The sequence below is a fragment of the Colobus angolensis genome, unplaced genomic scaffold, assembly GCF_000951035.1.
Source record: "Colobus angolensis palliatus isolate OR3802 unplaced genomic scaffold, Cang.pa_1.0 Scaffold72, whole genome shotgun sequence".
NCBI classification, from domain to species: Eukaryota; Metazoa; Chordata; class Mammalia; order Primates; family Cercopithecidae; genus Colobus; species Colobus angolensis.
The window spans coordinates 2,011,777-2,024,164 of NW_012120932.1; the positions used below are offsets into that span (position 1 = coordinate 2,011,777).

A 12,388-nucleotide genomic window follows, 5' to 3' on the forward strand; every position below is an offset into this window, starting at 1 on the left:
GAAGAGGAGAGGGTCTGGGCCTGGAAGGAGGGAGAGGAGAGGGTCTGGGCCTGGAAGGAGGGAGAGGAGAGGGTCTGGGCCTGGAAGGAGGGAGAAGAGAAGCTCTGAGCCAGGCTGTGACCAGCCCCAAGTGTCGGGGCCATTTGGACACCCGGACTCAGGAAGGAGAAGAGCCTGATTCTGACATGAGAGGTGTCAAAGTACTCCGTGCCTCAGTTTCCCCTCTGAAAATGGAATGAATATAGCATGGCTGGGTTACTGCCAGGACTTAAAGGCCTGGCCCACCATGGGGGGCTGGGGCTAGACAGCTGTGACCATAGCCATCCACGAAGCCCGAGACCTCTCTGGCTGCTCCAGGCAGGACACACAGCAGCTGTGGCCTCCGAGCCTCTGAGGCCAGCCTTCAGGTCCACTGCTGGGTCCCCACTTGGCCCACAGGCCCAGACCCTCTTCCCCGCAGGCAGATAATTGATGTTTGGGAGAGTTAGGGACTGCATTCAGCACACACAGCAGGTGGTTAATAAATGGCCTGGCCACATGCTCCAAGCCAGGGAGCAGCTGACATCTAGGTGTTCTGGAAGGGGACAAATACAAACTGGAGGCAGCATCTGAACAGTGACTCAGACCCCACGTGGGGCCACTCAGATCCGGGCCCTTTCAGAAAGGTGACTTCAGGCTCCACAGCCGGGACACTGGGGCTGGTGTGACCCCATTGGGGGAATGGCCACGGGTGTGGTAAGGGAGCATGGGTCACCACGAGCCGCAGCCACTCCTAGCTGGCCCCTGTGTGGGGAGGGGCGAGGCCGGGTGGATGCTGGGCGTTCCCAACCCAGCTGTTGGCCCCAGCACCCCACCTCTTCCTCCACTACGCCCTCTTGGGGAATTTTTTTTTTTTTTTCGAGACAGAGTTTCACACTGTTGCCTGGGCTGGGGTGCAATGGCGCGATCTTGGTTCACCGCAACCTCCACCTCCCAGGTTCAAGCGATTCTCCTGCCTCACCCTCCAGAGTAGCTGGGACTACAGGCAGGCACCATCACACCTGGCTAATTTTGTATTTTTAGTAGAGATGGGTTTTCTCCATGTTGGTCAGCCTGGTATCAAACACCCGACCTCAGGTGATCCACTCGCCTCCGCCTCCCAAAGTGCTAGGATTCCAGGTGTGAGCCACCGCACCCGGCCTGGGGAAATTTTTATATATCCTTGACACACAGGTGCTCTGTCCCAAGCACACTGCTCCTGTCTACTCTGCCGTGGGCCCCCACTGGTGGAGAGATGGCCACCTGCCAGGAGTGCCCACCCCTCCCTTGGCAACTCACCTCCACCTCTGCTACAAACCGGAGGGGTGACCCCTAGGCCCGAGGTTGCAGGGACTGTGGTGTGTGGCCCTGGCCTGGCTGCATGGACTGTAGTGTGTGCACCATGTGGCCCTGACCACGGCTGCGTCCTAGGCCTTTCTGTGTCACTGGGCAGACGCTCACCCCCTCCGAGCAAGGACACCAGGAGAGGCTGTGCGTGGTGTGGGAAGTCTTCCTACACTGGGTGCCTCACCCTGTGGGGACAGCCTCCGTCTGCATCCCGCACACAACCAGGGTCCAGCCTAGGGCAGGCAGCTAACAGACTCTGTGAGGCCCGGCACAGGGCAGACTTGAAGAGTCACAGGGGCTCATGTGACAAGATCCTGAATCCCACCGTCCTGGTCAGACTGGCACAGTGGGGTGGGCATGTCAGGCAGGCAGTTATACCAGGGCCCCTTTTTCTCAGATGAGGGCTGGAAGCTTCACCTGCTAAGTGGAGCTGATAAGGGGTGCAGAGCCCCTGACTTACCAAGAGAAGCCAGAAATCTCTGGGTTTTGGGTGTTTTTTGGAAAGAGTCTCACTGTGTCGCTCAGGCTGGAGTGCAGGAGCATGATCTTAGCTCACTGCAACCTCTGCCTTTTGGGTTCAAGCGATTCTCCTGCCTCAGCCTCCTGAGTAGCTGGGAGTACAGGGATGTGCCACCACTCCCAGCTACTTTTTGTATTTTTAGTAGAGACGGGGTTTCACCCTGTTGGCAAGGCTGGTCTCGAACTCCTGACCTCAAGTGATCTGCCCGCCTCAGCCTCCCAAAGTGCTGGGATTACAGGTGTAAGCCACAGCGCCTGACCCAGAAATTTTTTTTTTTTTTTCAGACAGACGTTCTGAATACATAGAAATCTTATGTTTAAGTGAGTTCTCCAGGATGTTCAAATGGTGGCTCCTACACACATGCCATCTGAACACTGTGACCACCGGACCCCAGCTGGCCAGCACCAGTGGCAAGGCTGGCCTCAAGACAGCGGCCAGGCATTGGCCTTGTAGGTGTGGACGAGGATGCCCATAGCCTAGGAAGGTGTCCGAGGCTGGCCAGCCAGGGACTCACCACACTGAGAGAGCCTCCGACAGCGAGCAACCCCAGGACTGCAGGCCTCGCGCCCCATCTCCCGGCTCACCTGGGTGCCCTATTGCTGGGGCGCCATGTCCATCAAGGGCTTCTGGACCCCGAAGGCCGTGATGAAGATGTTGACTACCACAATGATGAACACCAGGCCCGTGGCCAGGTTGTTGAGGAAGTCCAGCTTGGCGTGCTTGGCCGGGTTGTTAAGGTCGTACTTGACTGTGGGCGAGAGAGGAGTGGATGGTGCCAAGAGCAGCCCAGACGCAGCACCCCAGCCTGGGACAGTGGAAGGGGACCCACCCCAGTGGTCAAGCTGTCCTGGGACATTATAAGGCCCTCAATCGCATTTAGGATGAGTTTTGTCGCCCAGAGAAAAATACACGTTTTGCTGAAACACTGACAACAGCACCCCTGGCTTGGGCAGCCCTTCAGTCTACGACCCCACCTTCTGTAGCCCCCGCACTTTCCTCATAGGAATTGAAGCTATGGAAGTCAACCAAAGGCCAGGTTTGGGCAAATGCACTGAGCCCTCTGCGGGCCTTAATCAAGTGATTCCTGCCACAAACTGCAGTTCTATTATGATGCCTGTTCTATAGGTGAGGCCTGGGAGGTTCAGCCACTTGCCCAAGGTCATGCAGTCACAAAGATGACCCTGGGCCCAGGAGGTGAGGACTGGCATGGCTGAGGCCATCTCATGGCATGGGTCAATAAGAACCCAGTGAAACACCTGCCCTAATGCCCACAGGCCAGGCCCTGACCCCACTCTGTGCTCTTTCAAAGTGCAGGGTGGGGCCAGGCACGGTGGCTGTAATCCCAGCACTTTCGGAGGCTGAGACAGGAGGATCACATGAGCCCAGGAGTTTGAGACCAGCCTGGGCAGCATAGCAAGACCCCGTGTCTAACAAAAACAAAAAAATTTAGCCGGCATGGTGGCACATAGCTGTGGTCCAGGCTACCTGGGAGGCTGAGGCAGAAGGCTCGCTTGAGCCTGGGAGGTTGAGACTGCAGTGAGCCATGATCAAGACAGAGAAAGACCCGGTTTCAAAAACAAAACAAAGCCGAGCGTGGTGACTCACGCCTATAATCCCAGTATTTTGGGAGACTGAGGCTGTTGGATCACTTGAGCTCAAAAATTCAACGAGGCAACATGGCATAACCTCATCTCTACAAAAACTACAAAAATCAGCCGGGCATGGTGGTGAGTGCCTGTAATCCCAGTTACTTTGGGGGCTGAGGTGGGAGGATCGCCTGAGCCCATGAGATGGAGTTTGCAGTGAACCAAGACTGTGCCGCTACATTCCAGCCTGGCTGACTGTTTCAAAACACAAAACAAAATGAAACAAACACCAAAGTGGAGGGCGTGGGGGGGGCTGGGTACCACTTCCTGGACTGCATGTCTGGGTGATGAGGGCCAGGGACTCGGCAGCTCCTTGAGAGCCAAGTGTGCAAGGTGGTGGGCACCTGTCCCAGGGGGTGCGAGCAGATGCCAGCAAGGCGAGCAGGTGGCCCGGCTGCCCCACCCAGGGACCTACCGAGGAAGATGAGCAGCACCCCCACGCTGATCTGCAGTGCGAGGGAGATGGAGATGAGGACCACCAGGGGCACGTAGAAGGCGAAGCTGGGGCCCTGTTCCACGACGGCCTTCAGCTGGGACGCGTTGGCCATCAGCAGCGCGATGTCCAGCATGCTTTCGGCCGCGCTCTTCTTGTTGGCATAATGGTTCACATTGATGGGCCCGTGCCTCCAGCCCCAGCGGGCCGGCTGCGGGGAGGGGGATGGTCAGCAAGGTGGGTGGGGGAGGGGCAAGGGCTGCGCCTGAGTTGGGCTCTGGGGGTCGCTGGGCCCTGCAGGTGAGGGCTTCCCTTGCCCCCACCCCTGGTAAGTGCTCAGTCAGAAGTGCTTATTACCCTAAGGAGAGGCTGCGAGAATGTGCTCGGCCTTTATAAAACCTCCCCTAGGAATACAGTCCAGGAGAGAACGGAAATGACATAGCAGCCCTAGTACATGCACTCCGGTTTTCCACTGGAAAGCGCTGCCCGATCCTTGCCCTCCTGCCATAGGCGCGGCTGCTCCTCCCTGCCTGCCCCTACCCGTCTGTGCCCCCGGCCTCCTCTCCCCCCGCCTCAGAGTCTGAGCTCCTGATGCCAGGAAAGGAAGTGACGTGTGGGTGGACGGATCTGTGCACAGTGGCCCAGGCAAGAAACGAGTCTTCCTGGGCCGGACCTAAGGGCTGAGATCGCCCCTGCCACCTCCCAACCTCCCAGACTTGGGGCCTGACAGGCCACTCAGCCTCCAGGCCTCAGCACAGGCCTTGCAGAACTATCTGGCCATTAGCAGCAAGCCCTCACTGAGGTGGGCCACCCAGAGCCCAGCCCCCACACAGCAGAGGCTCAATAGATGCCTCGGCATACGACATACAGTGGAGCTTAGCTTCCACATTACTTCTCAGAGTAATCAAATGGGAATGCCAGTTCTGATGGAAGCCTCTCTGCCTTAGGGGCCCATCTGGGAGGGGCCCCCTACAGGTCTCTTGGAGCCCCCAGTGCCTTTCCCTGTTGCCAGATATCTCAAGCTCCAAGGCCCCATACAGAGGCCATTGCTTCCAGGAAGCCTCCCAGGACTTCCTCTGGCAGGACATGGCCCTCTCTCCTGCCACAGGAAGGTCCCACCTAGCGCTGGCCCTTCATTCCAAGGCAGCCCTAAGTATCCAACTTCCTTCTTTCTCTGGAGCAAGAGTCTGCCCCTCTCAAGCTGCCCTGGTGGGGCCCCTCTTCAGTCACTCAGGACAAACCTGCCGGCCCCTTGGCCCGGCCCTTTGTCCGCAGGCGCCCCTGAGCTGCCAGGCCCTGGACCACAGCCTCCCAGGACTGGTCACCTGCTTGGAGGCAGCTGTGAGAACGCACTGCTGGCAGCCGACCTCCTGGGGGCCTGCTCTGGGAGATACTGTTTCCAGACTCATGAAAGATGCAGGCCGGGAGGCTGGGGTGCTGCAGGGCCACAGGGAGGGGCGGACACGGGCATCCATCCAGGCCTTGACTTTCTGCAGGCTGGAAGCATGCACGATGAAAAATACATGAGGCAGCCAATGCAGAGCCAGCAGAGGGCAGGGGCCTTGCTTTCATGCTGTGTGTTTTCAGTTTCATCTAAAATTATGTGCCCAGGAGAAAGAGACAGTGGGTGTCAGGGGACACCGGCGGGCTCTGCTGCTTACACCTGGGCCTGGGCATTCCAACAACCTGCCTTCAGCATCTGCCGCTCTCTAAGTAGCAAGTTCACGTGGACACGGGTGTACAGGGACAGCCGCCTTTACCTGGGCCAGCCAGCAGCCCTGTCCCTGGGGCCCTGGTGTGCTCTCGGGTCACTCCATGCATATCCCGAAGCCACTGTGGGGTCTCTACTTCGCCTCTCCCACCCTGGGCCTGACGCTGCACTCCCTGGGATTGCCCCAGGCCCCAGCACAGGCCGGGCACTCACCGACTGGGAGGCTGTGTTCCCCTCCCATTCTACAGAGCAGCAGATTGCAGCTCGGAGGAGGTTTGCCCAGAGCCACCTCCCAGGACTGTGTGTCCCTGTCCCACCACTGTCCACTTAGGGGCTTCCTCCCAGGCTGCCCGGGGTCTGGGTGAGGACGGCCCAGACGTAAAGGCCTGTGCCTGGCACTGAGGTCGTCTCCAGTTCTGCTCTTGCGAAGCCGTCCAGCGGGTCACACCCCATTACACGTGTGCTCCGTGAGGTGCAGTGTCGAGGGGGCTGCTGGCCACAGTGGGCAGGTGCTCCTGTTTCACAAACCTCAAGTGCCAAAGTGCCTTCCTTCAAGGCCACCCTAATGCTCATCCGGGTCTCCATCCCAGGACTTGTGCTGGGAGAAGGCGGCCAAGTGTAGACCTTGTGAGGATTTCCACCTTCCGGGGGCATCTACACAAATATGTGCATGTTCCTAGTCACAAGGCACAGAAACACACATGCCCCAGAAAGACACACATAGGCACGTGAGACACACAGGTGCACACAATACAGCACACACAAATACACATGCACATACATACACAAACTACACACACACACGCACAAACAGACACACATGCCCAGGCTAACTGTGTTGGCCTCTAGGCAGGAGGAAGAATTCCCTTTTTTCTGAGCTCTGCAGAACCGTTTAAATATTTCATAGCCATGCTGTCACGAGGAAGACTCAGATCCATTAAAAAGGACCGTCCACGCAGAGCCCCCAGCTCCTCAGGCCTGAGCTCTCAGCACCCCCAGTCACGGGGAGCCTGTGCCCCTGCTGTCCTCATGCCCACTTAAGGTGGGTAAACTGAGGCCCAGCAAAGGCGGTTCCTTACCCAAAGCCACATAGCAAGTGAGGGCTATCTAGGATTTGAACCCAGGCACCGGGACTCAGAAGCTCTGGTAGCTGACGCCATTGTCCCCTTAGGGGCTGAGCTCTCAGAGGCTCCCTGCTTCAGGCTCCAGCTGTGTAACTTCAGGACAACTAGCCCCACTTTGTGCCTCAGTCTCCCATGTGTACCATGAGGCTGTGGAGCAGATGCCCTGGGATGGCCTCCAAGCCCCGAGTGGCCAGCAAATGCCCTGACCACATACCCCTGCTGGTGAAGGGCACTTCCAGCCCATCCGGCCATCTGCTTCCTGTCCAACCTGCAGCTAAGGAACTTCTGCATGCAGGTCAAGCCCTGGCTCACCACAGCCCAGCCCGTGGCCCTGACACAAGCTCCCCCTCCGTTGGCCTCAGTCTCCCACTCAGTATATCTAGGGTTGCAGCTGGGAAGCTCCCACTGACCAAGGCAGAGGCTGTGTTCCTCTCCATTCTACAGACCGGCCGACTGCAGCTCGGAGGAGGTTTGCCCAGAGCCACCTCCCGGGACTGTGTGTCCCAAAGCACAGGGCTGCCCCAGGATACAGTGTAGCTGGCAACCACCCCAGCAGCAGGCCACACTGAGAGTGTCATGTGGAGGGGAGGGCAGCAGGGCCGGTCTGCTTCCCTGTCCCTAACCTCGGTGCTCTGGGCCTTGGAGCCGTGGAGCTGACCACCGCACAGGAAATCCCAGGGAGGACGACCCCCTCTCCCCCAGTCCTGGGCACTTGCCTCTATGTTGGGATGGGCCTTAGGGTGGCCGGGGGACCCAGCTACCACAGGTGAGGGAGCCCTGTCGTCCTGACCAGCTAGCAGGAGCTGCCAGGAGCTGAGCCCTGCCGAGACCTGTGCCCACGGCTTGGACAGGGCAGGGAATAAACACCCTGGTTAATATACTCCCAGGACCAGCGGGACTTCCCCAGAACCTCAGCAGCACCCGGGGCCTGGCGCCAGGCCAGATAGTTCTCCTCCAAAAGTTAGGAAGGAGGCTTGGTGAGGAGGTCAGCTCTGTGCAGGGGCGTGGCTGGCTCTTCATGCAACCTTCTGTGGACAGTCAGCCTCCCCACTGCAGGCTGCACGTGTTGGGGCTGGGCCACACGGTGGGTCCCAGGGCCACTGCAGTGAGCATCCTCAGCTCAGGCAGGAGGGGCTGGCACAGAAGTGGGATATGAACCAGGCTTGCTGCATCCACGGGCCTGGCTCTGGCAATAGCATAATGGGTGCTCTGGCTCACCCAGGGCTTGCATGGGCAGAGACAGGGTCGGGGTCTGTGGGTCCACAAATGTGGTGATGCATATCATCCACCCCTTCCAAGGCCTGTGAGAAGCAGGGCTGGAAGCTGCCACAGCACCTCCTTTACCTCCCCAGTCTTGCCTCAGCACTGACCACTCTATGCCTCAGTTTCCTCATCTGTAAAATGGGTAGACAAGGATGTGGCGGCAACTGAATGGGATGGTCTCAGAGGCCCCGTAGCTGGTGGAGCACATGGCAGTAGGTGGCAGGGCTGCTCTTCCTCGATGCCTGGCTCTCACTGTTTTGAAAGACGCTGCCTCCCCAACCAACTCCACTGACTCAAAAGCAGCTGAACAGGCTCACATAACAGTCACTTGGCAAAGAAAGACAGCCTGGGGCACAGGCTCTCCTGTGCTGAGCAGGACCCAGCGGGACAACAGGGATGAGGCGCCTGCCCTGGGTGCCTGCGGGGTCCTAGTCTAGACCTTGGCTGCTCGCACCTGTCCTGCTCACCGGCCCTAACCTTGGACTCAGCAGGCATTGGCAGACGGTGGGGGGACCTGAGAATCAGGCAACCCCTCTTCTCCCCTACCATGTGCTAGGACCTGCCTGGGGCCTCCGGCATCCCTCGTCTGACCCACCAGTAGGGGCATGAGCTGCTGTGCCCTTCCCCAGATGCCACACAGACAGGCGGGGACTGGCACTGGAGCCCTGCACCATCTCCTACCGGCCAGCCCAGGAAGCAGGCCCCGAGAGGGTCTCCCAGCTCCACGTCTGTGTTCCTGGCAGGAAATCCCCAGCAAGATAGCAGGAAGTGCTGGGAGGCGGGGTCGCCACCGCAGCTGGGCCAAGCAGACCCACTTCCCGTGGACTCAGCACTGACCAGAAGTGGCCCTGAGACCATGTTAGGGTTGCCTTTCAGAACTTGGCCCAGACCCTGCCAGCTTCAGGATCTGCCAGGAAAGCAGAAATGCGAAATAGAGCAAACCTCCCCCTGCGCAGCTGAGGCCATGCCCGGCCCAGACGGCAGGTGCACCGGGCACAGCTACCTGCCTCCGAAGACCTCTCGGCCCAGATGTGGCCCCAGGAACCTTCGACCTGCGGGCCGTGAGGGTCAGGAAGGTGTGGCTGGCACCAGAGGGCCGTGTCCCAACCCCATCCCCACCACCTCCCTGCCTTGAGACGCCCTGGGGATAACAGATTCAGGCCGTTTTCACATTGAAATTGTTGTTTACTGTTCCTTCTGCTGACAGCCACAGCGAGCTGACTCAATCCCTGGACACTGATGGGGGCCCTCACATGAAGGGCCACAGGGGCACAGGGCACACGGGGCGGGGGAGACCTGAGAGCTTCCCACGGCTGTGGCCCAACAGAGCCCACCCAGGCCGGAGTTCCACGTGGGGCTCCTCCCTGAGCCTCGGCCACCCTGGGAGGTGAGCAGTTGTGCCCCATTTTCCATAAAAGGAAACTGAGACTCTCCTTGCGCCCCACTCTGGGCAAAGCACTGCCCTCTCCAAACCATTGCCAGGGGTCACCACTGGGAGAGGGTCTCCATGGCAGGCAGAAGTAAGGATGAGGGCGCTGAGTGCTGGCCTGGCTCTAAGCACTTCCTGTACATCAGCCACTGAGTCCTCACCACCCTCTGTGGCAGGCACCGCAATCATGTCCATTTCACAGATGAGAAACTGAGGCACAGAGTGCTGACATGATGTGCCCAAGAAACGGAGAAGCAAGGTCTTGAGGGTGGGAAGAGGAACAGGTGTGTTGGGTGGTCCTGGGCCTCCAGGCTCGGTGAGTAGAGCGGCCCTCGAAGTTTTTACCCTTCAAGGGGAAATGTGCTCATCCTCACACTGGCTCATAGCCCTTCCACAGCTCCCTGGACACCAGACCGTGATCAGGCCTGCAAGGCCCCTCCCATCGGCCTGGCTTCCCATCCCCCCACCTTCTACCCAGCCCTCATGTGCTTTGTGGTCCAGCCTCTGAGCCTTTGCTCCCGCTGTTCCCTCTGCCTAGATGCCTTTCCACACATCTCAGAGAGCCAGATCTGCCCACCCGTCTTCCCCACCCTCCAGGGCTCAGCGCCAATGTCCCCACCTCCACAGAAAGCCTTCCCTGACCACCATGCGCCGCCCCCCACAACGGGCTGCCAGCCCCTAGGGAACCCCATGCTTTGCCTTGGCCTCTCCTGCCCTGTCTGGGTTGGGCTGCTCTCCAACCGCGCGTGGTGGGGCGGGGCTGTGTTTCCCTCCCTCTAGTGCCCAGAGCCAAGACAGTGATCCGGGAACAAATCCAACCCAATCTCCTCTGGGCCTGAGATGCACCCATCTCAGGAGGCACAGCCCATCCTGCCGCCCGCAGAGGTGAGTAGAGACTGCTCTGAGTGGAGGGCACTGCCCAGGCAAGGTCAAGGGTGGGGGAGCTGTAGTATCCCTCCTTTTCCAAGGCGCTCCAAGCCACTGCCCTGTTTACTACCTGACTTGCTTTCCCCACTTCCCTGAAGGCAGGTGGGAGCCTCTGTTCTGTCTTTTTAAGACCATGTCTAAAAGGCCCAGAGAGGTGCAGCAACTTCCCAGGGACACACAGCCAGAGGAGCCCCCTGCCTGTTGCTCCAAAGTGCTCACACACTGGGGTAGCGGCAGGTCCCTGGGGTCCTGCACACCGGTCAAGTCCTGCAGTGGGACAGCTCCTCTCAGCCCTCAGTTTCCTCATCTCTAACCTAGGGACAAGTGTCCATGCAGCCCCAGGGTCATCCTATCCCGGGGCTCATGGGGCCCCACCTCCCTGACTCCCTGAACATGGCCTGTCCCCACAGCACCGGCCTAGGACTGTTCACCAGCAAGTGGGCAGAATGTCTTTGCCCCGATCTGATCCACGCCACGGAGAGGCCTGGAAAAACCCACAGGCTGCTCCCTGCCCCCACCCCTGGGGGGATTGGAAAAGGAAAGAATGTCCAAAGTAAACAAGTCATCAGAGGGCCATGCCAGGACCTTGCAACAAACACAAGGTGCTCAGTAAGTGCTGAGTCCTGGGATGAAGAATTCTGAAGCAGAACCATTGCCAGGGCCTGCCCCTGCCCACAGTCCTCCCAGGCCGGGCAGGGCAAGCTCTGGAGGGCCTGTGGAGACATACACTGAAGGTTGTGTGACGTTTCTATTTCTCAAGGCAGGTGAGTGGAATAGGGACCACAGCGGGCCCAAAGTTCCCCAACAAGGCACGCATCAGATTGTGTAGTCAGCGTGGGGTGACGTAAGTGTCTGCATGCCGCTGGTCTGGAGCCCGGAGGCTGTGACTCCTCTCCGCCCACCCCCGGGCAAAGAGCGCTGAGGAGCCCCCACGGCGAGGCTGAAGTTAGAGGGGGCCGCGCGGGAGTCGGGGGAGGTCGGGAAAGCCGGGCGCCGGCAGTCCTTAGTCCCAGGAGCTGCGCCCAGGCCCCCTCCGCCGCGCAGCCAAACGCGGGCGCTGCTTAGTAGGGCTGGGGACGCCAGCCCGCCCTGCGCCCCCACGCCCCCACATCCCCCCCACTTGCCGGGGGTGGCTGGAACTCCCGTGGGCATCGTTCTGACCCTGATGGGGCAGGAGGGACTTGGCCTGGAGCGGGACGTCCCCCACCACTCTGCAGTGCGAACGCGGCGCGCACTCGGCCGGGCGCCCACAGGTGCCCGGGGAGCCGCGGCGCCCGGAAAGGACAGGGCCGGGCAAGATCACGCAGCGGTGGGAGGAAGGTCTTACCGAGGCGTCCGGGGAGCCGGGTGTGCCCGGCGGCAGGCCGCCGTTGAGCTCGTACTCCTCGGTCCCCGAGTCCATGGTGCGGCCGCCCAGGCCGCCAGGATCCGGGCCTGAGCGCGCCGGAGCCTCAACCTCAGGCTCCAGCTGCGTGCCCGCCCCCGGCCCGCCCCGCGGCGAGCGGCTGCCCCAGACTCCGCCTCCACCCAGGGCGGAACCGGGTCTAGAGGCCGTCCGCTGAGAGCCAGCGGTTCGGGGCCACTCCGACCTCTCCAGCCTGAGACGCTCCCCCGGGACCCCCCAAGGGCGGGGACGCGACGCCGGTGGCCCCAGAGGACCCTGCGCTGCGTCTTGCTTTGAACCTCCGTCGCGGACACTTTTAATACACAAAATGAGGCCAAGAACAGACCTTTCCCTGGCCACCAGGCAAACTGCATGAAAGTGAGCGGGCGTTGTCGCTGGCGCCCACGTTGGGTTTTTCCCAGGCGGGGTTCGCTCTGGGAACCGCAGATCGCTCCCGCACAGCGCCTACTGCGCCCCTAGTAACAGCGTCAGAGAGTCCGGGGTTCCCCTGACTGCGGGTCACGCTGGCACGGGGCTTCCCACTCCCTGACCTCAGGCTTTCTTGCTGGGAAATGGGGGTTATGAG

The 12,388-nt window shown here is 60.2% G+C and overlaps 1 protein-coding gene across 1 annotated transcript in view; it reads right to left on the reverse strand.

Annotated features, from left to right (window-relative positions):
• The window catches only part of NINJ1 (ninjurin 1), a 13,503-nt gene extending 1,325 nt beyond the window's left edge, over nucleotides 1–12,178 (reverse strand). Inside the window, exons 1-3 of the mRNA XM_011927469.1 lie at nucleotides 11,746–12,178; nucleotides 3,947–4,175; nucleotides 2,470–2,633 (exon numbers count right to left, since the gene is read on the reverse strand). Coding sequence (XP_011782859.1) covers nucleotides 2,479–2,633; nucleotides 3,947–4,175; nucleotides 11,746–11,820 — 459 coding nt within the window. The 5' untranslated portion in view covers nucleotides 11,821–12,178 and the 3' untranslated portion in view covers nucleotides 2,470–2,478. The remainder of the gene's footprint in view (nucleotides 1–2,469; nucleotides 2,634–3,946; nucleotides 4,176–11,745) is intronic.
• Between the last annotated feature and the right edge of the window lie 210 nt (nucleotides 12,179–12,388).